This window comes from Exophiala xenobiotica (assembly GCF_000835505.1).
Source record: "Exophiala xenobiotica strain CBS 118157 unplaced genomic scaffold supercont1.6, whole genome shotgun sequence".
Taxonomy (NCBI): Eukaryota; Fungi; Ascomycota; class Eurotiomycetes; order Chaetothyriales; family Herpotrichiellaceae; genus Exophiala; species Exophiala xenobiotica.
The window spans coordinates 428,287-453,036 of NW_013562489.1; the positions used below are offsets into that span (position 1 = coordinate 428,287).

General features: G+C 52.0%; 11 protein-coding genes across 11 annotated transcripts; 7 read left to right on the forward strand and 4 right to left on the reverse strand.

The window, feature by feature from the left end:
- Positions 1 to 7: 7 nt before the first annotated feature.
- PV05_09452 (uncharacterized protein) lies at positions 8 to 4,767 on the reverse strand. The gene has a single exon (XM_013455793.1). It carries the CDS (start codon positions 4,152 to 4,154, stop codon positions 3,276 to 3,278), a length of 879 nt encoding a protein of 292 aa, XP_013311247.1. The 5' UTR covers positions 4,155 to 4,767; the 3' UTR covers positions 8 to 3,275.
- PV05_09453 (uncharacterized protein) lies at positions 318 to 3,245 on the forward strand. Its single transcript, XM_013455794.1, has 2 exons — positions 318 to 1,593; positions 1,657 to 3,245. The coding sequence occupies exons 1-2, from the start codon at positions 1,087 to 1,089 to the stop codon at positions 2,716 to 2,718; spliced, it is 1,569 nt and encodes a 522-aa protein (XP_013311248.1). The 5' UTR covers positions 318 to 1,086; the 3' UTR covers positions 2,719 to 3,245.
- Positions 4,768 to 5,148: 381 nt separating the features above from the next.
- Positions 5,149 to 5,791, forward strand: PV05_09454 (uncharacterized protein). The gene has a single exon (XM_013455795.1). It carries the CDS (start codon positions 5,256 to 5,258, stop codon positions 5,622 to 5,624), a length of 369 nt encoding a protein of 122 aa, XP_013311249.1. The 5' UTR covers positions 5,149 to 5,255; the 3' UTR covers positions 5,625 to 5,791.
- PV05_09455 (uncharacterized protein) lies at positions 5,166 to 6,934 on the reverse strand. Its single transcript, XM_013455796.1, has one exon. The coding sequence runs from the start codon at positions 6,659 to 6,661 to the stop codon at positions 5,918 to 5,920; it is 744 nt and encodes a 247-aa protein (XP_013311250.1). The 5' UTR covers positions 6,662 to 6,934; the 3' UTR covers positions 5,166 to 5,917.
- A 207-nt stretch (positions 6,935 to 7,141) lies between these two features.
- PV05_09456 (uncharacterized protein) lies at positions 7,142 to 10,430 on the forward strand. The gene is made up of 4 exons (XM_013455797.1): positions 7,142 to 7,574; positions 7,628 to 7,654; positions 7,710 to 9,052; positions 9,101 to 10,430. The coding sequence occupies exons 1-4, from the start codon at positions 7,507 to 7,509 to the stop codon at positions 10,252 to 10,254; spliced, it is 2,592 nt and encodes an 863-aa protein (XP_013311251.1). The 5' UTR covers positions 7,142 to 7,506; the 3' UTR covers positions 10,255 to 10,430.
- Positions 10,431 to 10,667: 237 nt separating this feature from the next.
- On the forward strand, positions 10,668 to 11,747 carry PV05_09457 (uncharacterized protein). Its single transcript, XM_013455798.1, has one exon. It carries the CDS (start codon positions 10,816 to 10,818, stop codon positions 11,542 to 11,544), a length of 729 nt encoding a protein of 242 aa, XP_013311252.1. The 5' UTR covers positions 10,668 to 10,815; the 3' UTR covers positions 11,545 to 11,747.
- Positions 11,655 to 13,102, reverse strand: PV05_09458 (uncharacterized protein). Its single transcript, XM_013455799.1, has one exon. The coding sequence runs from the start codon at positions 13,031 to 13,033 to the stop codon at positions 11,753 to 11,755; it is 1,281 nt and encodes a 426-aa protein (XP_013311253.1). The 5' UTR covers positions 13,034 to 13,102; the 3' UTR covers positions 11,655 to 11,752.
- Positions 13,103 to 14,033: 931 nt separating this feature from the next.
- Positions 14,034 to 15,956, forward strand: PV05_09459 (mevalonate kinase). The gene has a single exon (XM_013455800.1). It carries the CDS (start codon positions 14,052 to 14,054, stop codon positions 15,744 to 15,746), a length of 1,695 nt encoding a protein of 564 aa, XP_013311254.1. The 5' UTR covers positions 14,034 to 14,051; the 3' UTR covers positions 15,747 to 15,956.
- A 49-nt stretch (positions 15,957 to 16,005) lies between these two features.
- Positions 16,006 to 17,882, forward strand: PV05_09460 (uncharacterized protein). Its single transcript, XM_013455801.1, has 2 exons — positions 16,006 to 16,650; positions 16,784 to 17,882. Exons 1-2 carry the CDS (start codon positions 16,247 to 16,249, stop codon positions 17,448 to 17,450), a joined length of 1,071 nt encoding a protein of 356 aa, XP_013311255.1. The 5' UTR covers positions 16,006 to 16,246; the 3' UTR covers positions 17,451 to 17,882.
- Positions 17,855 to 19,764, reverse strand: PV05_09461 (uncharacterized protein). Its single transcript, XM_013455802.1, has 2 exons — positions 19,614 to 19,764; positions 17,855 to 19,564 (listed from the first exon to the last, which is right to left on the reverse strand). Exon 2 carries the CDS (start codon positions 19,389 to 19,391, stop codon positions 18,036 to 18,038), a length of 1,356 nt encoding a protein of 451 aa, XP_013311256.1. The 5' UTR covers positions 19,392 to 19,564; positions 19,614 to 19,764; the 3' UTR covers positions 17,855 to 18,035.
- Positions 19,765 to 20,022: 258 nt separating this feature from the next.
- PV05_09462 (uncharacterized protein) lies at positions 20,023 to 24,709 on the forward strand. The gene has a single exon (XM_013455803.1). It carries the CDS (start codon positions 20,151 to 20,153, stop codon positions 24,567 to 24,569), a length of 4,419 nt encoding a protein of 1,472 aa, XP_013311257.1. The 5' UTR covers positions 20,023 to 20,150; the 3' UTR covers positions 24,570 to 24,709.
- Positions 24,710 to 24,750: the final 41 nt, after the last annotated feature.

Genomic DNA, 24,750 nt, shown 5'->3' on the forward strand with positions numbered 1-24,750 from the left:
GGTACAGTATTCGAGGACCCTTTCATCCTTGGTGATCAGCCGAGACCCTCTCGCCCTCAACGCGGGCATCTGTCTTTCCACCTCCGCTGCAGGCGGATCAAAACTAACAGAAGCCATCACAGGAAACATCCAGTGAGCAGAAGGCGTAAGAAAACAACCCTTGTCGACTGCAGCTCCTCTGATTGTTGATTCGTGGTGCCTCGGCGCTTCGATAAGGCTTCTCATCCAATTATCCTCCTCGATCCCACTTCATCACCCCCCCAGCTTCCATCTTCTGCATCTTCTCTCTGCTTCGTTCTCATCCAACGGCCAGCAACCATGCGTCTAGACAACTCAAGCGCCCATCGAGTCTCCATCCCGGGAGATTTTGCAATAATGCATCAAATAGTATACCGGAGAAAGAACAGCATTACTACTGCGGTTTCTCCTCTACAAGCTTCCACATCTTCTTCACCGTTTCTCTCATTCTTCCCATCCCGTTCCAATTCCCAAGCTCGCAACTTGTTATATTTTCTCCCAGCTCGCGCAGGCTTCGCTGAGCGGTTTCTCTTTGACTCCTACCAAGCTCTGCTGTGCACCGCCCCAGCCCTGTGCTGCCCTGCATTTACGTTGCGGGCCTGACTATCCAAGAACCTGGCCGATTCGTCGACCTCAAAGCGCCAATTGCCACCAGACTTGTTTTACTCTTTGGCAGGCCATACAGTCACAGCACTGAACCAGCGTCCTTCGGACGAATACGGTGATCTCTGGTCTCGACCACTGCCTTCTACCAATAGATCAAATCACATCTCCCCAAGCGCTCTGGTCAGCCCACCTACCTAGGAGGTTACCTATTACTCGACCTGCTTTCCCTCAGCCATCTGCTCCCTCTTCATCATTGTCTATACAAATGATACCGAGCTGGTCCTCGACAAGATAACAAAAGACGAGATACAGCGATTTACGAGGCAGTCGACGTGGTATATATTGAAATAGGATTTGACCGTCTCACGTCAGCATCCGCCCCTGCTGCGCCAGTCAGTCCGGTTCTTCTGGGGAATCCCTGCCATACCACACACTGCAACGAGCAGAGTCTTATCAATAGCCATGTCACCATCCCACTTCGAACCAGTGTCACCTATCGATATCACCGCCAACTCCAAACCTACTCGCACGGCGGGCCCTGCCATTGAGGATTTCGACGAAAAATCAGAAATCAAGGCGACAACTCGATCTCTCCGAACAAATTCAACGGCTTCTTCTACCAGATCGGTCGGGAACCAGGTTCGGAAAACTCGCTTCGCCGAAGCAACGTCGGTCTTTTCGCCGGCATCCGGACCTGGTGAACATCAATCTCCTTTTGCGGACCCGAGAATGGACGGTCCCAAACCTTCAGATGTAGGCTTCGGCTATATCGCAGACAGTCAACCAGTCGAGCAATTTGTCACTGTCAGAGGAGACCTCAATGGAGCAGCTGGTGCGCCTCTCAAATCCGCCCTCAAGACACCGGGCACATCAAACAGGCTCTTGAACCCTCTGAGCCCGACCTTCCGGGAAGAGCAGATGCTAGAGAAGGAAGAAGAAAAGACTGAAGTACAGCAAGCCAAAGATCTGGTATGTAAACGACAGCCTACGTGAGTTAGATGGTAAACAGCACCGGACTAACCTCTCGCACAGAAAGTCAAGACCCGCGTTCGAATGGCCAAAATGGTCCTACGAGGCGTCAACTTCTCCTGCTCACTCATCGTCCTCGCTATGCTGAGTACTGTCCTGACCATCTTCCACGCCACTAAAGCTATACCGCCCCGCAACAACCTGACGGCATGGGCGCCCAAGCAACAGACTTGGCCGCAGATAGTCGTTCTCAGTATCGCCTGTGTCTCGCTCCTCTTCTCGATCATCGTCATCTTTGCATACTGCCGCGGCGGCCACCGTCGAGCCGAGAAAGTCGCCGTCTACTACACTATGTTCGCTGTCGGCTGGTTCTTGTTTAGCATTGTCATGTGGGTGGTTGGAGCCGGCATCTTGCACGGCAGCAAGTCCAATGGCGGCGGAACCGATCTCTGGGGCTGGAGCTGCAAGGACAACAAACGACGCCAGCTATTCGAGGACGACGTACACTACGCGCTCGTCTGCCGTCTCCAGGATTGGTCTCTAATCTGTTGCATCATTGAGGTCGTTGTCGAGGTCATTGTCATCATGATTTACGGGATCGTCTTCTACCGCTTCTGGTCGAAGAACAGGCTCAGGAAATCGATGGACGCCAGGGACCGTGCCCGTACCGATCTGTACCTTGCTCAGCTGCGCACGCAGTCGGCACCGAACACGCCGGGCTTTGCGAGCATCCAGACACCGCGCACGCCCGGATTCCCTTCGCACATGGCTCAATCTGTCCACTCGCCACGGAGTGCGGACGGACGTACGGGCTCCCCGATGCAGTTTGCATCTGTGTCGCCGCAGTCGAATACCACGACTTCGCCGTTCAGATTGCAGGCACCACCAATCAAGGTACACAGCGCGACGCCGAAAATGTCGTCGGCAGAAGGGTTCCAGAGACAAGGTCTGACGTCTTCGCCACCCCCGCAACCGCCCATGTCCCCGCCCCCAGAGGACAGGTTGCACGACCATGTTGGTGCGGCGCCGGGTGAGCAGACGTACGATGCTGTGCCGATCCCCGGGGCGTACGTGCCTCCTACCCAGCAGCATCGAGCGCAAAGTCCACCGGGCCAGGCTTACTGAGCCTGTCTACGTACAATGCACTCGTCCAAGGATGAGGAGCAGGCGCACAGGGGGTTCTGATTGAGGAATGTCACAGGCGTAACGAGTGGTGATGTGGATGATATGTGCAGGGGTTATCCATCCAGGCAACCGGTATGCCTCGAAACCCGGACTCAATTTTCCTATGCTTCTTTATCTATACTCTACTAAGTTAGCCCTAGCTGTAAGCCATACGTAGCATGGTTCTGAAATTAATTCTGCATCAAACCAATCTACAACATGGAGCTGGGATGCATGGAGGAAGGATTGAGGGTCAGTTAGGACGGCTGCAAATTACTATTCATACAATATATTCGAAAAATTTGTAACCGTTTGGGGGAATGGCCTCGATCTTCACATGAGGCCCCCATACGGATCATCCTTTCTTTCCCACGGATTTGGTGTGTACATCTGCCGCCTTTGTACGCGACCACCCCTGCCGCACACGCACGTCTTAACATCTGACGAATGTAAAACTTTTGGCATGGCGAGCGACTGGCGCGCCGAGGTGAGGTGACTGGAAAGGGGGGCGTGAGTACTCACATCAATCCGCCATATGGATCGTCCTGTCTCTGCCAGGGGTGCGGCTGGTACGCGCAGCGGCGCTGCGGATGGTGGTCGTGGCCGCCGCTGCCATGGGTAAGCCAGAAGCCCAAGAAGCGTTTCTTGGCCTTGTCCTTGTCCTTGGCCTTTTCGTCTTTGATGGTAGAGGATACGGAGGGCGAGGGCGTTCTTGAAGACGTGCGCGGCTGATTGAACATCGCCTTGACTTGGGCTGTGCGGGATAGCTGGGCTGAGTAGTCGAAATCGACGACACGGCCGGAGGAGGAGGAGAGGTCCTGTGCGTGTTGGGCCGTGGAGGCGTGGATGAAGTCCAAGATGGAGGAGGCCTTGTAGATGTCGGCGTCGGACTCTAGGATGTCGGCGGAGATGAGTTGTTCGAGGGCGGCGCGCAGCCAGTCGTCCGAGGGCCCGTAGGTGGGTGTCTGATAGAGGATTGTGGAGAGCTTGGGAGCGAGTTTCGATGGCGGGGAGTGGTGTGTCGCCAGGGCGATGCGGATGGCGAGGCGGAGAGGGTGATTGGGTATGGAAGATGCGATGCTTGTTGTTGCGGCGGTGGTGGTGGCTGTTTCAGACGAGGTATCGAGGTCGGTGGATGAGGAGGCAGGGCTGGGGACTGGGAATGGTTGTTGGCGGAGTTGGTGGTCGTGCATGTCGAAGAGCGCGGTGTCGGTTGGGGATTGCTTGTGGGAGGAGTTGTTATGCCGGAAGAGCCGTGGTTTGGACTTGGGTTGGGGTTGGGACTCCGAGCAGGTGTCTGTGCCTTTGACAGGAGAGATGAGAATGGACCAGTGGATTGGTAGGGGTGTGGTGCTCTCAGAGTCGGGCAGGAAGCCCAGAATGAAGATTTCCGACATGGCGGATTCTAAGGTCGATGTTCTACCCCCTAGACTTATGTGTACTCGAGTGGGATTCGATCAGAGTCTTGTATCAATATTGTCCTGCCAGAAGAAGGCTCGAGCCGGAGGTTCAAGATCGGCAACAGAGGCTTATTGTTCGTGCTGATGTGAGAACGGCGATGATTGATCAAATTGTACTTCTGGAATACGTGATCAAAGAGAGTTTGATATAACGCTTGATGACTGGATTCAGGCCCTTTCCTGGTGGATGAGGATGTTGAGGTGTTGACTAAGCTCCGGTACCCACTGACAAGTCTGGAACAACATGGACAGCAACGCAACAGGGCTTCCAAGGTCGATATATGTAAGCGAATTCGATGATCTTTAAGTCGGTACGAGTATTTCTGGTAGGTGGTCGAATATACGTTGCTTCGAGATAGATATCTTAATGAATGGAACGAGACGAAGTGATCATCAAAGGACAAAAGGAAACTGACGCAAAGAGAAAACGGAGATGAGATATGAAGTGTTGTTCAATTACCTCTTTCAGACTTACCCCCCAGTCTTGTTCGCGGATACATGGTGAATATATAGCAAGGCTCGCCGGCCTGTAGCCCTGGTCATTGATTAGATCATGGTCTGGGAAAAAGCCAGGGGTTTGAATGGTCAAATGAAAATAAAAAGCATTGACATCAAAATGGCGCATCAAACAAGAGAAGAACAGGATGGAAATCCGGCCTGTTTGCCGCTAGAAGCATTTGGCGGGTTTGGCTCTACCATTGTCCAGAATTTCATTCGTCTACAGAGTGGCGGTAGATCATCCGGAGAATTTCCTACCAATTGAAAAGTGCATTTTTGCTAGGCTCAATGACCATGCTTCCGAGAGTTTGCCGGATAGACGTGAGAAACATCAGACATGTGCAACAGGCAAGGCTGGAACTCTACACGAACGGTACTACGAGCAGTGGACCCGGGAAATATAATGCACAGGCATCGAGTGTGGAATTTAAGAGGAGGGACGAATATTATTGGGATTATTGTGTAGCTGCGTCGGAAAGGTCTCCGTACAAGCAAGCACAGATGTCATCGATGTGATCTAGCATACTACCTACTGTAGGTATGTACTCCGTAACAGCCTCCAAGGATATGTCGGGGATACTTCAGCGAAAAAGAACACCAAGCGCGTGCTACACCCGGATGGATCAAGATGTGTTCGGTGCTGTCGTACGTGTCTATAACCGAGCAAAGCACTGGCAGAAACAGCTTCCACCCTTGTTACTGTATTTTTGCCACTGTAAACCGTCCGTGTCGACATTGATGAATGCTTGCCTTAGAAGAGAGCCAGGAATCCGGTGGGCGACGCATGTGGCATGGTCTGATAGCAGTCTGGGCTTTCATCAGGACTTGCGTGTCGATGCAAGTTTCCGGCCTTCGCAGAAGGACATCCCAACTGCTCCGAGATTTTTTGAGCACGATTCAGTGATGTGAGCCTCCCAACATAGTTGTATGGCACACAAGATGCGGGCAGATGTCTAGACCTCATCTGATTACACTCGTGTGAATGGAGAACTCCGGAGAGGGTATCATTTTCTTCAATCTCATCATATCGGAGTGTCGAGTATTGTACAACCAATGTGATACTCATGGTATTACACAGCAAAAAGCTTCCCTTTTCAGCAATCCAATGCACCCTGGGCTGCCAAATCGTGTCGTCGAGCGGAAGAGTCCCGGACGGCCATTAGAGCTCTCATTGTAGACAGCAGGTTTGACTGCTTTGAAGTCTACACAGTTGAGGAGTAATTTCCGCCACGTTTTCTGTTAAAGGCTCTCTGATCTTTCAACCAATTCCGGTACCCAGCCACGCTTGCTATCTTCTCGCCATAGAAATCCGGCACCGGGTTGTTTGTACTGGCGCCGGTGGGGTTGACTCTGTGCTTCTTTATCCTTTCAAAGAACGCTCGCTCTTTTATTGTGAATTCTGGTAGCCGACTGCGGTGAAGCAACTTCCAAAGCGAGTTCCCGAATGCTGGTCCGATCAACCATCCAAAGAAAGTAGCTCCGAATGTTGCGATTCCCATACTGATGACTGGATCAGTGGGCACCAATCTCGTGATCTGGTCAGCGAGCTCTGGCAGTTCGGAGAATGCGGTTATCGCGCTACCGGTTGACACTACGGAGGTGATGATCGAGGAGGTGAGGGCGTACCGTCGTCGAGATTGGCGAAGGCGGAAGAAGGCATTCCAGTCAAGGACACTGGAGGAGGTTTGCGGAGGATCGGTCGACGTCGATGCATTACGTGTTCGGCACAGTGATGGAGTAAAGAAGGATGATGGTGTACTTGTAGACGAAGGAGGAGCTGCTGCTAGTGGTGCAAGCTTGGAGGATTCGAGACGTGGCCGACTTCCTCGTATGAGCGCAGCCGAGGAGGCATTTCGTCGTGATTGTGTTGAGACATCTTTGGAAGAGAGCACTCTCCGATGCGGTTGTGTAAACTGGAGACCGAGTCTCGTAGACCTCGACGCCATTGTAATGATAAGAGCAGCCGGTGTGAAGGCCTGAATGTTCAGCTGAGGTGCAGTCTCGGAAGCTGTGCTCGTACTTCAGCTTCCAATTGAGGATGGATTGCGAGACGGAGCAGCCACAATCAGCAACTTGGACTTGGACTAGAGGAGTCCGCCAAGCACAAGTCGTTGCGAGAGGACAGTGGCGTTACTATTGGACCTCGTGGACCTCGACGTGAGAAGGATGCCAGGTGTTGGATTCCGCCTCGATGCATGCAAGCGAGCAAGCCATCAACACTTCTGGAAGTTCTGCTGAACTTTTTCCTTCTGGTAGGGTGAGAGGATTCGGTTGGTCCGTGCACTGAACGTGAAGCGGCAGTCGACATTTCAGCTCCGGGAGAGCCTGGCACTGCTGGGTGTGCTTGATGCGGGCACTATCGCCTAGATATTGGTTTAGGCAGTCTATTGGCCTTGCCATTTGCTGCCATTTGCTACTACCGGCCTTGCTTGTGAGAAGTCTTACTTTACGCCTGCGCCAGCCAGCAGCCTCCCATCCCCCATGATCCTCTCATCCTTTTCACAAGTCTTAACAGGCTCAACAAGACCATGTCTTTTCCCGCATCCTATCCGTGTAGGCCGTCTTGGATTCATGCATTGCCCGTCTCCCGCTTCTGCGATACTTGAGCCTGCCCTCGATCTCGACCTTGACCTCGACCTTAACATTGTTCGTCCAGACCTTATCTAAATCACGATCCATCTTCCACACGAAATGTTGTGGCTAGCCTCCCGGCACCCCCGATTCTTGTGCCATCACTATCTGTGCTAATGTGGAATTCCTACGATTCTGGTGACAAGTCTACTCCAACGTCATGCCGCGCCCAAAGAAAGCCGACCAGGATGGAAGAGAGGTGAAGAAGCGGTCGAGAAATGGTTGCTGGTAGGTGTGGTTGCAACAAGGTTCAAGGACTCTTTGCTCATACATGTATACAGGCCTTGCAAGTCGAGAAAAGTCAAATGGTATGGCGATCACTTGTCCCAGATGCCGGCGCAGACGTATGCTGACAGGCTGCAGTGGAGAGGAGAAACCCGCATGCGCCAATTGCCAGCGACAAGGAGAGGCCTGCGACTACAGTATACGACTGAACTGGGATGGCCGGAGCAAAAAGAAAGAAGATGGAAAGCCAGGCTCGCAAATCATATCGTTTGGCGCTCCTCAACCTTCTCCGCCTCAGTCTGTGACCAACGGCTATTCCAACGGCATCAACGGTCAGGTTCCCAACGCAGACATTGCTTCTCCAGCCCTTCGAATGCAATCGCACCTACCTCAGAGTTATGCGGTTGACCAGTCCTTATCAGACTCGACCATGCCTTCAATTCCCAGATTTGCTAACTCGCTTCCTGTCCCTCCGACCGAGTTCAATCCCCCTACACTTCCTCCTCCGCCTGTCCTGAGAACTCCTCAATGGACCGAAAGTCCCAACAATCCAGCAGTTCAACAGCCAGGCCCGGGGGGCCCTTTGCGACATGCACTATCTCTCCCAGCATATCCATCCCCGTCAGACTCGGGGTTCGGAAGCCCGAACCTCAATGGCGGGATGTACCAATTCAGTGGGCATTCTGCGCAGATGCCTCCGCCTATGCCAACGTCCAACCCGTTGAACTATCAGGAATCTGTCTCCTCACCGTACAACAGTGCAAAGAGAATGAGATTGAGTCCGCGCACAGATAATTTCGGCCGGCCAACTCATACTTATCCACGCGCTGCTTCCTATGGTCCGAATGATAATGAGGAGCCTGCTCGAGTTCAATTCTACCCGCATACACCTACCTTCTTCCCTTCTTACCTTAGCAACCCTTTGACTCCGGCGACCTCGGCATCACAAGTCACGGACAACGATGATCGACGTATTTCCGTAAGCTCTTTGTTATCGGAAGATCCCGACACTGAAGACTCGAAACCTTCTAATACCAACGAGCAAACCACCTATAGCGATGAGCAGATTCCGCGGCGTGGTTCACTTCACCAACGCATGGTTTCGTACTCGCAGACGGAAACTTATGGTCAAGACCGTGGAAACCCGGACTTAGATATACCACGCAATAACGACACTGCGGCCATCTCAGGCACGTCCCCTTCAGAGCATAGTGAGTTTGATTCTTGGCTGCACGACACTGATCTCCAAGTGCCTGAATTTGGATTCGGCCTCGTAAGTCGAGAAACGGTGTTTGCCAAAGGAGGGTATTATGCTTCCCCCGTTCCGATCAAGATCCCACGAAAGTTGGAACCTCTACCGCGAACGCTTTCGGAAAATCCAATGAATCTCCTATACTTCCATCATTTTCTCAACCACACCGCCAGGATACTGGTGCCACATGATTGTCCGGAAAACCCTTTCAAGACAATCTTACCTAAAAGTAGGTCTTGATCAAGATTAAATCCTCTCCGGTGCTAATAGTTCACAGTGGCGGTCGAGAACCCCAATCTACTCAATCTGCTACTGGCATACTCGGCGTGCCACCGAGCTAGGCTATTGAATCACCCTGAACCGGTGAATCGTATCGCTCATTGGGTTCGGGACGTCTTCCCTTGCTTACGGCAAACTCTGGACAATGTCTCGAACACAGAAGTTTCCAATGCGAATTTGGCAACCGCGATCATGTTGTCTTCCCTTGAGATAATATCCCCTTTCAGTTTCGGCGTCTCCATACCTTGGCAGAACCACCTGAGTATCGCCCGAAGCATTATTCGTGCGCGAGGTGGACCAAATTCGATTTCTCGGAAAGACCCGGTCATGTACTTCTTGACACGATGGTTGGCGTATCTGGACGTCCTGGGCTCGCTATCTGGCAGACGCAACGAGGAGCCCTTGTTTGCCGGAAATTATTGGTCCAATTCACACGAAGATAGTACTTCAGCCAAGGAACTATCCCTGACCGACGATGATGGCGACGATGAAGACGACTATACCATTGACTGTCTACTGGGATTTACCACCCGCTGTGTTTCGATTTTGGCTCAGGTGGCTGTTCTGGCGAGACAATGTGAGACCGGCAGGATTGATCCAGAGACCGGGCAAATCAACGAAGCCTGGAGACCTTCGCACGATATCCTCAAAAGAGCGGAGAAATTGCAGCAAGATCTGGAAAGGGCTCGCAATCACGAACAGATCCAATGTCACCATAGCCCTCAAATGACCAAGGCTCATTTATGCGGCTCACGGCGAAATTCAGCTTATGCCGAAATGTCGGAGAAGGATCAGGAGGAGGCATTTGCAACCAACTCTGCGTTCCACTGGGCAGGACTTGTACACTTGCTTCGTAGGATCCACAACTTCCCTCGCCGGGATCCACAGGTACAGAGTGCTGTGCATGAAATTGTAAAGATCCTGCAGACAATCCGACGGGAAGGAAGTGCCGAGGCTTGTTTGTTATTTCCCATGTTCACGGCTGGAGTCGAAGCTGAAGATCCACTCGATCGAGCAGAGATTCTGAGCAGGATCAAGGCGTCTGAAGGGCTTGGGATGTGCCAGGTCAGTCATGCTCGCAAGATTATGGAAGAAGTCTGGCGTACGGGAGTCAGCTGGGAAAACCTGGTAACCGAGGGATTTTTTGCATGAACATCTGAGACGAAGATGATTTTGTCTGTGGTAACAAGTAGGCCATTTTTGCTTGTGTATACAATAACTGAGCGTTGCAGCTGGGATAGTCACGGTAGTTTGGGTATGTACATTCACTTCTTCTACAATGGAATTAGCTGTGCCTCTTTGATGCACTATTTGAACGAGACGTCGGAGGAAAGCTCCCTTATATGCTCCATTCAGTTTTGCAGGAACTCCTCAAGAACTTCTCCGTTTTCGGATTTCAGCCTTCTGGCGACCCATATGCTACGGCCCGAAGGGTCTGGGGGACATGATGGCGATGCGTGTCAGCTGGAGAGGCTCTGCATTTTCATTGGTTGTTCCTTCACTACGTCAGCACTTACACTCAAGTTTCATCCTCTCGCTTCGCTTCCCAGCTTTTATATATTTTTCTTTGAACTCCGGATCTAACTTCCTGTCTGCTTTGCCTGATATATCTTTCTCCTCGATTCAGCGATACAATAGACTTTAGAGCTTCATTTCTTGCATACCGGCGTCCCAGGATCTCGGTCGACAACCTCATTCGTTTATACTACCAAAATGTCCTCGCCAACTCGTGCAATGGACCAATTAATTGAGCGTCACCCTTTGCAGCGCCTGCCCTCACCATCACGCGGATTGTCCGCGCTCGTCCACGCACTTGGACTAGCCAGTTTCGCCTACAGCTTCAACTACCTCGTCGCGCACCCGAACGACATCAATCAAGCGTATGGCTGGCACTTTCAATACCTGACCATCATCGGCCTGACGCTGGCGACCGTCACATTTGTCCTTGCTCTTGCTGCCGATACGACTCTGTCGCCTCGCCTTTTCGCGGCGAAGAACATTCTGTCAATGTGCTCCGCGCCCATGGAAGTCCTGATCAGTGTCTTGTACTGGGGCCTGCGGTCGATTGACCCGGAACTCGTGGTACCGAAGGAACTCGAGCTTCCTGTCTCCGCGGATTTGAGCTTTCACTTGGCTCCCAGTGTACTGTTGCTCGTCGATATCTTGCTGCTGAGCCCGCCGTGGACGATCAGCATCATGCCGGCTGTGGGCTTGAGCGTGGTCATTGCGTTCTTGTACTGGTACTGGATCGAGTTGTGTTTCCAGTATAATGGGTTCTATCCGTATCCTCTGTTTGGCATGTTGGAGACTCCACAACGCGCTGGACTTTTCGTAGGGAGTGCGGTAATCATGGCGGCGAATACGATGGTCTTGAAGTGGTTGCATGGGAGGGTCAATGGGGTGGGGAAGAAGAGTGTGGATCGGCCGGGGAAGGTCAACTGAAGGACGCAAACACGAGATGCGCAAGGTCTTTCCCTCTCGTCCTCGTGCTTTTGTATCACTACGGATGGGTCCATTTCATGAGGTCGTGCCCGATCTCCTATCAAAGTTCGACTCACTTCTACGGGAAATCGACGACAAACTCCATCCATGCCAACTCAATTAAAGAATTCAGACCGTCCATTCAAGAAATAAAACTCGCCTGCTCGACTCAAAAGAAGGCCTGCAGCCCCGTAATCGCCCTTCCCAGTATCAACGCATGAATATCACTCTGCCCTTCATACGTCTGCGTAACGAACAGATTTGCCACGTGCCGTCCAATATGGTACTCATCACTGACTGCATTCCCGCCAAATATCTCTTGTAGCGTCCGCGAATGGTGTAGCGCCCGATCACAATTCTGCCGCTTGATCATACTGATCATCTCTGGCGCCAATCCGGCCTCGCTATCTTTAAGTCTGCCAACCTGAATCGCAGCAAGCATACCGTAACTTGCATCCGTTGCGGCATCAGCCAGCTTCTTCTGGACGAGTTGGAATTTGGCAAGCGGGTTGTTGAACTGCTTACGCTCGAGAGAGTACGTCCTAGCGCGCTCGATACAGTCTTCCAACGCCCCGACCACGCCGAAGGCAATACCGAAGCGTGCAGAGTTGAGGCAGCTGAAAGGCCCCTTGAGACCGGTTACGTCGAGCATGTTCTCGGCTGGCACGGGGCAATTGTCCAGTTGGATCATGCCGGTGATAGAGGCGCGCAGGCCGTTCTTGTTTTTGAGCGCGGGAGTTTCAAGGGTGCCAGTGGGGCATGCGGCACGCTCGATGATGAAACCCTTTATCTGGCCGTCGACTTTGGCCCAGACCAGGAGCAGGTCGGCGATGGGGGAATTGGTTATCCAGGTTTTCGCCCCGGATAAGAGGTAGTAGCCTTTCTTCGTTGGGTGTGGTTTCGCGGTGGTCTCCATAGACCCCGGGTCGGAGCCGTGGTTGGGTTCTGTCAGGCCGAAACAGCCGACCAGTTCGCCCTGGGCGAGCTTCTCGAGCCATCGGTCTTTCTGGGCTTTGGAGCCGAACTGGTCAATTGGACCCATGACGAGGGAGGACTGCACAGACATGCCGCTTCTGTAGCCGGAGTCGACGCGCTCGACTTCGCGGGTGATGAGGCCCGAGGCGACGGACGATACGCCAGGGCAAGAGTAGCCTTGTATCGTGGGTCCAAGAAGGCCGAGGGAGCCCATTTCGCGGAGGATGTCGCGGTCATAGTTTTCATTGCGGTAGGCGTCGAGCACGCGTGGGAGAAGACGGTCTTGGCAGTAAGAGCGGGCGGTTTCTTGGATGCTTATTTCTTCTTCGGTGAGAAGGGACTGAGAAGAGAGTGGGTCGTCCCATTGGAAGGGAGTCTTGCTTGAAGCACACCTGGTTTGCGGTTGTGGGAGGGGAAGGTGGTGGCGAGATAGGAGACGGCTGGCTTGCCGGGTCGTGCTTGTGAGGAAGGACATGATGACAACGGGGAGGTAGGGTTCGCGTTGAAGAGATACGATGGAAAGGGCACACGGGCTAAGGAGTGGTATAGCAGAGTATAGAAAATGAAAGAGAAAACAGAACGATCTTCAGTGCGAGTTGATCAATATAATAAAAAGAAATCGGTCAGCGACGCCTCCGCCATCCGGTCCCATCACGTTGCGAGTGGTTGAGAGACGAGTCGAGACGAGCACTTACTGTTTACGAGTCCATTTCATGTAGCCGGAAAGTAGGCGTACAGCCTAAGACTGTGAGCCCTTAGGATGATCTGAGGTGGTGTACGTCGTAGGATCAATGGGAGTTTGTGGTGATGGGATGTTGTAGCATATTGCCGTTCTAGCCGCCCCTTATCTAGCCGGCCAGGCTGTGAAGAACGTTTTGCGAAAAAGCCGTCCCAGCACACATGTAGAGGTCCGAAAGCGTCTAAATCTTCGTAGTTTGTCGGTACCGACAAAATTTGGCTGAGCATCATTGAGCGCTCCCTGAGCACTTCTTGAGTAAACACAACGGGGGCCTAATTTGGCCCTTTAGGGTCGGCTGTTTGCCTTTTGGCTAGCACTGTTAGGTCAGTCGTATTATGACTAGGTAGCTGCTACGCTACCTCCCCTCGCTGCAAAGCGTCAAGCACATGCATAATGCTTGCAGCAACGCCTCGCCTTTGGGCACAGCCTCACAGAGGTCCGCGGACTCTTTACATTTTTAATTAAACAGACGTGTGTACACTAGGAGCACTTAGAAGTGCCGTCTTTCACATTGCGACTGGCACATTAGCTCGTGCTACGTACGTTAGGTATAAAGCAGGGGTACGGCGGACCACAGGAGCAGGATCTTCCAGTGACTATGGCTAGAGTCCTGATCAAAAAGATCCCTACTCGACGGAGTCGATTCCAGGTCACGTGCTGCATCGCTGGTAATCAGAGCATTCCCTGTTGGTCGAGAGTGTTTGATGATGCCACCCGGAAACGAAGCGGGCGGGGAAGCCATTCCTGTTCCTGCATGCCTAGCGATAAGCTTAACCTTGATTCTTTCGACTGGTTTGGGGCTTGCGGCCTGGTTGGAATCGCGGCTGCCGACCTGCAAACTGCAAACTGCGCATCGCCTCTCATCCCCAGAACTTTTTGTTCTTGTTGTGGAGTGGTTCACTGCCTTCCTTCCTACCACCCCTCTCCAGCAACTGCGTTCGCTTCTTCAGGACAGCCTGACGGCTCTCCAAAATCCTCCTTTCCCTCTCACCTCCGCGTCATGGTCCAGCGTGTCGAGACGATCATGAACGGAACCACTCGCGTTAACGGCATCAATGGCCATTCTAAAGACTCATCCGCCTCGAGATCCCTACGCAAGTCCTCTTCTCCCATGGCTCCGGCTTTCATGACCTCTGCTCCGGGAAAGGTCATTGTCTTTGGCGAACATGCTGTCGTTCACGGAAAAGCTGCAATGGCTGCAGCCATCTCTCTAAGATCATACCTCCTTGTTACTACTCTCTCAAAATCGCAACGCACGATCACCCTGGTATTTCCGGACATTGGACTCGATCATACTTGGAATATCGAAGACCTACCATGGCATGTTTTCAGCAAGACCACGCGGAAACCTCGGTACTATGATATGGTCACCACACTTGATACCGCAGTAGTTGAAGCGATGCAACCAAACATTGAAGAAGTGTCTCCTCATCTCGGTCCAGAAAAGAGAAAACGCCACCAGTCAGCAGCGTCTGCTTTTCTGTATTTGTTTCTATGCTTGAGCAGCCCTACCGCTCCTGCCTGCATATACACCCTTCGGTCCACTCTACCCATTGGCGCAGGGCTAGGATCTAGCGCCAGCATATGCGTTTGTATCAGCGCTGCCCTTCTCAAACAAATACATGTTTTGTCAGGGCCACATCACGATCAGCCAGAGGAAGAAGTTGATGTACAGCTGGAAAGAATAAACAAGTGGGCGTTTGTGGGAGAGCTTTGTATTCACGGAAATCCTAGCGGAGTGGACAACACTGTTGCAACGAGGGGAAGAGCCGTGCTTTTTAGAAGAGTTGATTATTCGAAGCCACCCACTGCCACGCCAGTGAAAGATTTTCCAGAACTTCCCCTCCTCTTAGTCAACACAAAACAGCCTCGTTCGACTCTCACTGAGGTTGCCAAGGTTGGCGCCATGAAGAAGAAGTACCCTGCCGTTACTGAGGCTGCCCTTGACAGCATCGACGCAGTGACAATGTCGGCACATTCGCTGATCACGTCGGACGACTTCGATCCTACGTCGGAGCAGAATATCGAACATCTCGGAGATCTCTTCAGAATCAATCATGGCCTCTTGGTCTCACTGGGCGTGTCACACCCCAAACTAGAGCATATCCGTGAGTTGGTCGACTACGCCGGTATTGGCTGGACAAAGCTCACAGGCGCTGGAGGAGGTGGATGTGCCATTACACTGCTCAAGCGAGGCGTAGACAGTGAGGCTCTTCTGGATCTGCAGCGGAAATTCGAAAAGGCAGGGTTTGAGGAATACAAGACTACACTTGGTGGTAGTGGCGTCGGGGTTCTTTATCCTGCCGTCCTACACAACGGTTCGGAGGAAGAAGGAGGCGATGAAATCGACCAGCAGAAGTTCCTTAACGCTCAAGGAGAGGAAGGAATTGAAAAGTTGGTCGGTGTAGGTCTCCTCGAACGAAGACCGGAATGGAAATTTTGGCAGTGAAGGAATCTGGCTGCATCTCATGGTTGTCTGACAAGCGGCGGCGCTCTGGCATGCATCGAAGAACCCTGTAATGGCTCTCTCTGTTTGGAAGCGATCAAAAGGTTGATGTATCAATATGAATTTCAGTATTAGGGCTTACAGGTACTCCGTATCCCACCATCGATTTGATGGCTACCGAGCAAATGTAATGGCGCGTCACGTGCACATGGCATATTTCGCTTAATGAACCTCACTACTATTGTTCTCACATTCCCAAATACACTGGCCCACAACCCTTGAGGCTGCAGCCGTTGTCATGTCGAAGCACTGTATATCTGTCACTAGAAGGGCTACAGGATGATGGTGGATTGATTCACTGTCGACCTCCAAGCAAGATCCGAGCAAAAACACTGGTCACTTACATGTCGTTCACCCTTAATAAGGCTGTGGGCAACCCTCAATATTTGCTTAATCCATCCCTTGGCCACGTTGCGCTTCACTTTAGCTAGACGATTGCAAGTATGTCCGCAAAGTCCAGGTCCAAATCCTCCAAATCCAGAGACCCTTACTACGCCGTCTCCCCACAATGGAAGGATGTCACACCAATCCCTCTCATCGACGGACCACCAGGCCAAAAAGACCCGGGACCGGCTCTCGCGACGATTGCATACTCTCCACGCTACAGCGAAGCCATGTCATACCTGCGAGCTGTCATGGCCATCAATGAAATGAGCCGCCGTGCACTCGAGTTGACCGAGGACATCATCGGCATGAACCCGGCGCACTATACCGTCTGGCTTTATCGAGCCAAAATCTTGAAGTCACTGTGGGAAGCCGAAGAGACGAGTGTCGAGGAGGGTGTTATGCTAGAACTCGATTGGCTAGATGGCATCAGTGAACGGACGTTGAAGAACTATCAGATTTGGTACGTCCCTTTTCATCATCTTTGATCTTTTGTCTTGTCGAAACATTCCGATCTGTACATGATTTCTGTGCTCTGCCTGGACACACTACGCCTGTGGCTGGATGCTAACATTTGGAATTTCAACTCCGTAAAGGCACCACCGCCAACACCTACTCTCGTTGCTCCCTTCGCTCCCGCCCAGCGAACCGGAATTCCTAGCCCACATCCTCTCGTTCGACTCCAAGAACTACCACGTCTGGACCTACCGCGCCTGGCTGTGCCGGCAGTTCCCGGACCCTCTCCTCAATACCGACATGGAACTCAACGCCATCGACACGCTGCTCGCCGAAGACGTGCGCAACAACTCCGCCTGGAATCATCGGTACTTTGTCGTCTTCGGCGCCGAGGAATTGCGCATGCTCGAGTCACAGGGCGGCGGAAATCGCAAGGACATGCTCGCGTCCGGCAATCTTGTGGTCGACGAGGACATTGTCGAGCGCGAGATCAACTACGCCAAGGACCGCATCGCGTGGGCGCCGCAGAATCCGAGTCCGTGGAATTACCTCAAGGGCGTGGCGAAACGGGCGGGAATCCCGCTCACGGATTTCCAGGTTTATTGCGAGACTTTCGTCGGCGGACGCGCTGCGGATCTCATGGGCGACCAGGTCAGGAGTAGTCATGCCATTGACTGGTTGGCCGAGATTTATGGCATGGATGGGAATCTGGAGAGGAGCAGGGCCTGTCTGCGGGCGCTGGGGGACAAATGGGATCCCATAAGGAGGAAGTATTGGGAGTATAGGGCGCGGCAGATGGACGAGTGACTTGTTCATGATCGACCGTGCTTGCTAAGGAAGCTGTCAAAGCGACGGAGAGATATATATGGTGGGGCATGTTAGGGAGCAAGTTTAGGACGACGAGATGGGCGCCATGGGTAGGGCTGCAAGGTGATGCATTGAAGCGATGCATGTGTCATTGGTGATTGTTCTCGTCTCTGTCTCGCCACCTCAATGCTCGTGTTTGTCCGCTACTTTCCCTATACCCCTATGTCCCTGAACACGCGAAACGTCCCTCGCTTTCTGGTGTCATACCAGTGAGATGAAAGGGAGTTGGTTGAGTACGAGAAAGTTTTGTAATTGGCACAGGCGTGATGAACCGTCAACTTTCCACGGGGAGACTGCAAGCGGGGGAAGGCAGGTTATGAACGATCGATGCCAGGCACCTTTGTCCAAAATAAATTAATTCATCAAAAGGCGCCTTGAGGCACTATTACCACATCAAGGCTCTTATCCACAGCGCAGGTTAGCCTGTATGAACGCCGAAGGGGTATCGTTGCTGGAAGGAAATGTCAAGGACATGCATATAGAGCTGGTCAGAGCTCCTCAATGCTCATCACAACTCCGTCTGAATCAATCTGAATCACTCAGTTCTTCGAATCGCCCTTCCTCCATGGCCTGCTGCACTGGATTCTTGACATTCACGACTCCGGTAGCGTTCAGCCTCTCGAATAGAACAAACAATCGCTCCGCCTCTCGTTCGGCTTCTTCCGTCGTCATCTTAGGGATGTCAAGCGTAGGCTCTGCGTCAAGTCTCTGACCTGTAATCGGATTTACTGACGCTTTTTGAGAGGTTTCGCCGTCGTGCTCAGTCTCGATCTTCTTTGCATTTTCGGGGATGGGGATTTTGTGCGTCATCAGGTATCCGGCGGCATATCCGTAGCCGACATTGTGGACATACTGACTGGCGTCTTTGTCCGAAAGCTCGAACATCAAGGCAGATATCGCCTGGGACAAATTCACTAATCCTGTTAAGGTAGTCAACCGCAATAATCGAGATGCTAAGGATGATGATTTTCCCAAAGGTTGATCCCTCTCCTTGTCAGCCGGAAGAAGACGTGCTTTCATTCTTTCTCGCAAGTCAGTGCTTGCCTTTTCGTTGATATTCCGCAGTGCTGTAATGAGTGGGATAGCGCCTGTTTCTAATTCCGTAGGAGAATACTTTCGAACGGCTGATTCAAGTAGGTCCATCAATTTATTCATGCCAGCGGCGAGGTTGGGGTCGTTTTCCAGGCTCTCGGCCTTGAATTCAAGGTTTGCCAATGCATTGACAATGAGGCTAGTGGGAGGTTGCAGTGGCGGAGAAGGAATGGGAGCGAAAGACAGAATCTTGAACAACGAGTCCATGGTAGAGCTGAATAACGACCTCTGTCCAGGTGCACCACTTGTGACGTTGAACAGCAATTTGAGTGTTTCTGAAAGTGCTGGGCTGTCTGGACCCATAGTCCGGGGCGCCTCGAACTCATCTGCGTGTCGGGACAGATGTCGGGTGATGCTTTCAGCGAGCTTGTGTTCAGATAGGAGGGTTGGTAGGTCGATTTGAGGATCGTAAGTCAGAAGGAACAGTATCCGGGCGAGAAGAAATTCCTCGTCCGCGTTGGCCTTCGCGAGAGCGTCTGTTGCTTGCTTGTCCAAACCGAGCCTGATGGAGTACTGGCGAGTCTCAGGAAGTAGAAGGAGTGCATTTGCAAGACATCTCGATGCCTCTTGACGGATGCTAGACGAATAATCCCCGAACGCGTAGGTGCCCAGTATCTTCACCCCGGCCTCATCGTAGATGGCGGAAACGTTGTGGACATCTCGGCCTTGTACTTTGAGTTTTCCGAGCGCTTCCTCTAGCTGCGTTTGAGATAACTCCTTCGTATCCAGGTCATCTCGCAACTGGCCGAGCAATTCTCCAGCTGCACTCCGATGAGGCTGAGTCGACATTGAGTCGGAAGTAAGGGGTATCTTGTTTCGCAAGGCACAAAAGACCACACTAGACCGACCCGAACAGATACCTTTTCAACGGAACCGCTCGCTACGGAAATTCAGGGAGAAAGACATCGATCTTGAAATCATCAGACAACTTGGAAGGAAGTGGAAGCGAAGTATGGAAGCACCTACAAATATTAGTGAGTCAGACATTACGAAAGGCAGCTGATACTTGACCTTCTGAAGCGCCCCCGCTGCCTACCAGGTATTCTTGCCGCCTACGAGAAAGAAGACACAGGCCTTTTCTGGGGGCAAGTCCGTCTCAACGAGAAGTCTCATCAGGATGGAATACACGAAGGGGACTTGGGCAACCACGGCGACGTGGGCGAGTCCGGTAGGCGCTGCGGAGTAACCCAATGTCAGACGCTTACGTTTCTTTACTGACTGCGTCACGTGCTGATTCCAGCAAAGCGGCAGGCCTTTAAATGTGGAGATGGCCTAGTGGCCCTGATGGCTTAACTAAATCCGAGACTAAGACCCCGTTGCGAGTGCGGCGCGTAGACACGCGTTGAGTGGTGGCTGGACGTGTCCCGAGTGCCTGTACCTCCATATTTCATTGCTGTACTTTCTACGCTTCAAGTTCTTCATGGAATCATGTCTGCAATTTGAGCGTGTTGAGAGACTGCGGGCAGCCTCGTGGACTGCCGACCTTTGTGACGAATCATTGCCAATGACGAAATCCTCCTCCCGCCTTTGAATGCACTCCTGGCAATCATGTCAACTCCGAGTGTTCTCCCCCCAAGCCCACCATCCACATCTTCACGAAGAAAACTCTCGCTTCTCAAGTCCCTCGTCAAGACTACAGGGTCACCAGAATCCCCGGCCTCATTTCCTGGTTCGTCCAATTCAGGATCCCGCAAACGCGTCGTATTCTCGCCCTGGACGAGCGCTCACGAGTCCGCGTATCTCCACCAACAATCTTCTAGTGTCCCTCAAGTCAAATCGCTTCCACCTTCTTCCGAATGTCAGTCGTCGCTGAAATCAATTCTTAAGCCTCTCGCCGTGGAAGAAAAGCTCCTGCAGTCTACGGATGGTCAGCAAGACCAGGACCGTTCAATGAGCGAGATGATGGAGAGCATTGTGAATCAGTTGTTCCAGGACGATAGAGCGCTTTCTGTTGATGCCTATCGGACCCTTGCCTCGGTCATCCGAGAGTATGATGATATACCAGAAGAAGCTGTACTGAAGAGCAAGATCAACACCATCCTCAAGTACATCAAAAGAGATTTGCTCAGACAGGTCAAGCCGGATGAACCACATATTGCGGACACCAACCTGATGACACAAGCGTTGAAGGTGCTTGTCATCTTTGTCTGGAGTCGAGAGTATTCGTCATTGATGTCGGACGAACATCGTGTATTCATTTTGGATCGGTCCATACACGTCGTTGCTGAGCATACGGCCCCGAAAAGCGTCATCATCCATTATATGCATCTACTGGCAACACAGGACTTTCGCCACGGCCTGCTCAATTCTAGCAACCGTGTCCCACGGCTTTTAGAGGCACTGAAAGCACTCCCCGAACATGTCAAAGGAAATGGGATTCTGTCCGAAAGATTACTGGTCTACCAGAAGTTACTTGAGCAAGCCAGAGCTGTGATGAAGGCAAAGGCAAACCTTTGGACCGAAGAACTTCTAATAGGCATGACGCATCCACTGAAAGACATCCGCGACAAAGCCATGAGCTTGGGCTTGAAAGCCTGCGTTGTGTTTCCTGCATCGTCATCTATTGCTTCAGTGGCCAGATCAGTGCTGGAACGAGAGCTGGAGCCCGGACGAACTTTCAGCTCAGCCATGTGTCGGAGACTTGAGAAGATGATCTCGACGAAAGAGGAAGTCGCCCAAGTACCGCAGATATGGGCTATCGTCATCTTGTTAAGCAATGGCTTCGATACTCGTGTCGATAATTGGGCAGAAATGAAAGACTGGCTCAAAGTCATCCAAAGATGCTTCAACTGCAGCGAGTCCGCCGTAAGGCAGCAATCGATTGCGGCATGGAATCGCCTAGTCTACGTAGTTCGCCCACACGAAGCGTCGGACACTTTCACGGCGATGCTTGCAAAGCCCTTGGTTGTTCAGTTGGAGCGATCAGGGTCAGACAAAGGTGTCAAAAACACTCGAACTACAGCTGTTTCCAGTTATTGCAATCTGCTGTACTATGCGTTCCGACCAGCTGCAACCCACAAGCAATATACTCGGGTTTGGAACGAATACATTGTCAAGGTGATGAGGAGCTCTTTCTTTGACAAGAACAGCGCAAATTCTGACCTTGCTTGCCGCGTCCTCATTGCGCTCTTGTGGAACTCACATAAAAGCACCAAAGTCTGGAATGAGAATCGAGCTCTCGAAAACACTCCCGTCGAGCCCGAGGAACTTCCAACAATTGACTGCAAATGGGTACGAGCCAGAAGCATGGCCATTGTCGAAATGTTTCGCGTGCTGTTACGATACAGCTCATGGGGAGGATCTGGACAATCGGACAGAGCCTACATCGCAATTGCTTGGACGCATTTTCTCAAGGCTCTCCGCGAATCAAGCAGCAAGGAGGTCAAGGCTTCTTCTGAGACTAAGAAAGCCACTGCCGTCGTTGCCGACTTCCTGGCATCCTTATGGGCAGAAAACATCAAGCAACAGACCGCGGACCACTCGCTCAGCGATCCGCAGCTACGCCAGATGACACGAAGTGCTATCCTTGAGTTGGGCACCAGCTCAATCGCCAATGCACTGGGAGATCTCATCGTTGGAAGGGGCACACCATCACTTCTTGCAGAGATATTCCTCGCTATCATTGCAGAGTTGAAGGAGATGAAAGACGATGGCGAATTCCGGTCGCATATCCAGAGCTCCAAAATCGGCATGCAGGCTCTGATGGTACCGTATAACAAGTGCCTGGCGCTGTTGAATACCTCGATGCTCCATCAAATGCAACTGGAATCAGCCCAAGACTTCATCTTTTGGGCCGAGTTGATCAAGACGATTGTACTCGTTTTGACGAATGCGCCTGAGCAAGAAGTTGTGCAGACCTTCAAATCCCTAACTCCATCCTTGGTACTATTGCTGAAGGACGAAAAGCACCAATTCGATAACTCAGGGGACCTTCATTTCGCTCGAGCATACCGTACCTTTACGAAGACCACCGCAAGCACCCTTACCAGGGTTCCACCCACAGCAGTGGCTGAACTGGACGAGGTATTTGCGTCTTTCTTTGGAAGCACCAATGATAGCGTGCTGGAGGGAGCTGGAGAGATATGGGACAAATACTTTGTCATTCACGAAAATATCACGCTCGGGTCGCGTCTCTCGAACGCCATCGACAGGCTTGCGGAGCCCATGGGTAGGGAATCGGCTGAAGCGCAGCGAGTTGAAGACTACCATCAGCATGCACCATCACCATCCCGTGCCAGTAAAATCAAAGAGGATGCCGCGCCAGTACGCAATGGTTGCCCCACGCCAGAGAAGATGGAAGCAATGTGTGGACCATCGCCAATTCTGGGAAGCCAGGGTTACAAACAAGTGGTGACTGAAGACCACCTCATGGTGCAGTCAAGCCCGTCAAGGCCATCTTCCAGACCCAGATCAAGACACGACGACTCACAAATCGATTTCGTACCAATCGAATCCTCTCCACCTGCAGACAATGACCCAGACTCTCAATTCCTAACGGCTCATCAGAAAGAAGTTCGAGACAGACAACGGTCAGAGCCTGCTGTTGTGTTCCCAGATTTAAGGTCTAGTCCAAGACAACATAGCAAGTCGTTCAGTCATGGAGATTGTGAGTTTGCCAGAAAAGTAGCTGCATTAGAAGAACGACCATCGACGCCCACTCTGCCGACATCTCATGATCAAGAGGCAGAGATCACGGCATCTCCCACGCCGCGGGCTCGACATTCTACAAAGACTATCACAGATATTGAAGTGCCTTCGTCGCCACCTTCGATGGTGGATCATGCTGGCGACAACGGCGCATCTCCACTTCCAACTCCTACAGAAGAATCAAATATGGCAATCAATCTTGTATTGCAGCCAGACGTGACTCTGGAGTCATCGACCATCGAGAAAGATCAGATTCCGGCCGAGGATACAGTAGCCGAAGAGCCAAGAACTTGCGCGCCGGTTGCGGTTGATGCTGAGGGTCCTCGTAACCACATCGATTCAAGCAATGTCCAGCCGCAAGTCGACCAGTCTACTGAAGCACCTCAACCCGTCGAGTCCGAGGAGTACCCCCCTTCTACGGTCGATGAGACCTTGTTGAATGTGGATGATGAAGAGGTAGATGCCAGGACAGCTGGAAATCCAGGAACCGATAGTGATGATATCGATATGCTCAGTGCGTCACAATTGTCTCAAGATCTTGACCGACACCTCAGCCAGGTTGTCGAAGATGCCAGCCTCGAAGTGATGGAGCTAAACCAATTGCAAGATGAGGAGCCTGCATTGCAAAGCAAGCCGCAGCGCAGCACTCGCAAACGCAAAGCTATCGATTACACACTTACAAGATCTAAAAGAAGAAGGTCGAAGTTGTCGTCTCAACCGTCCTCCGGATCGGTCAATTCCCAACAGACAGTGCTGGAAGCCTCGAATGAGAACGATTGCATTGAAGTTGCAACGTCGCAAACCGTACAAGTCGTCGCTGCTGGCACTGCCGTGGAGGATGCACAATCAATTGAACCAACGCCGACTCCCAAGACTCGTCGCGGGCGAGCTAGGAGAAGAGCTCGTCATTCCCAGTCGCAAGAACCTCATCACTCAAATGTAAAGGTTGTTGTGTCAGTTAGTGGCTCGGAAGATGCTCGACTCAAGGAAGAAATGACCGAAGATGATCAGGGAGTGGATGCAAGCTTAAGAGAGTATCAAGCCGAAGCAGGGGATTGTGATGTGGCAATGCATGAAGCCGACGAGGTAATCGAGCCGCATGTTGCTGATCAAGCGGAGTCTGAGCCTGAAATGGCGCCTTTTCGAGCTGTGGTGGATGAAACAGCAGATGTTCAACCTGTTGAGCCGAGCATCATGTCCTCACTGCAAGGTGTCCTGGACAGACTCAAATCTTCGACGGCTGGAGATATTGACCTACGGGAGGTGGATGATATTTGCTTCCAGATTCGGTTTCAAGCTCAGCTCATCGCTCAGCGGTAATGCTGCTTGATCATTGGGATGCAGGGGAGCATGAAAAGCCGCCGAGATGGAAGGCGGGATCTATGGGACGGTTGGGCTGGTAGCATCATTACGTACATTCACTCGTGCTGCTGATTGTATGAGATGACTGTACTTCGTAGTATGACAATAGATTGCTCTTTGTCGTATCAACTTTCTCAGT

Coding starts and splice junctions, on each gene's coding strand:
- PV05_09453 (XM_013455794.1), top strand. CDS start 1,087: ATGTCACCATCCCACTTCGAACCAGTGTCACCTATCGATATCACCGCC. Junction 1,594..1,656: donor TACAGCAAGCCAAAGATCTG/GTATGTAAACGA, acceptor CCTCTCGCACAG/AAAGTCAAGACCCGCGTTCG.
- PV05_09452 (XM_013455793.1), bottom strand. CDS start 4,154: ATGTCGGAAATCTTCATTCTGGGCTTCCTGCCCGACTCTGAGAGCACC.
- PV05_09454 (XM_013455795.1), top strand. CDS start 5,256: ATGTACTCCGTAACAGCCTCCAAGGATATGTCGGGGATACTTCAGCGA.
- PV05_09455 (XM_013455796.1), bottom strand. CDS start 6,661: ATGGCGTCGAGGTCTACGAGACTCGGTCTCCAGTTTACACAACCGCAT.
- PV05_09456 (XM_013455797.1), top strand. CDS start 7,507: ATGCCGCGCCCAAAGAAAGCCGACCAGGATGGAAGAGAGGTGAAGAAG. Junction 7,575..7,627: donor CGGTCGAGAAATGGTTGCTG/GTAGGTGTGGTT, acceptor ACATGTATACAG/GCCTTGCAAGTCGAGAAAAG. Junction 7,655..7,709: donor AAGTCGAGAAAAGTCAAATG/GTATGGCGATCA, acceptor GACAGGCTGCAG/TGGAGAGGAGAAACCCGCAT.
- PV05_09457 (XM_013455798.1), top strand. CDS start 10,816: ATGTCCTCGCCAACTCGTGCAATGGACCAATTAATTGAGCGTCACCCT.
- PV05_09458 (XM_013455799.1), bottom strand. CDS start 13,033: ATGTCCTTCCTCACAAGCACGACCCGGCAAGCCAGCCGTCTCCTATCT.
- PV05_09459 (XM_013455800.1), top strand. CDS start 14,052: ATGCCTAGCGATAAGCTTAACCTTGATTCTTTCGACTGGTTTGGGGCT.
- PV05_09460 (XM_013455801.1), top strand. CDS start 16,247: ATGTCCGCAAAGTCCAGGTCCAAATCCTCCAAATCCAGAGACCCTTAC. Junction 16,651..16,783: donor TTGAAGAACTATCAGATTTG/GTACGTCCCTTT, acceptor AACTCCGTAAAG/GCACCACCGCCAACACCTAC.
- PV05_09461 (XM_013455802.1), bottom strand. CDS start 19,391: ATGTCGACTCAGCCTCATCGGAGTGCAGCTGGAGAATTGCTCGGCCAG.
- PV05_09462 (XM_013455803.1), top strand. CDS start 20,151: ATGTCAACTCCGAGTGTTCTCCCCCCAAGCCCACCATCCACATCTTCA.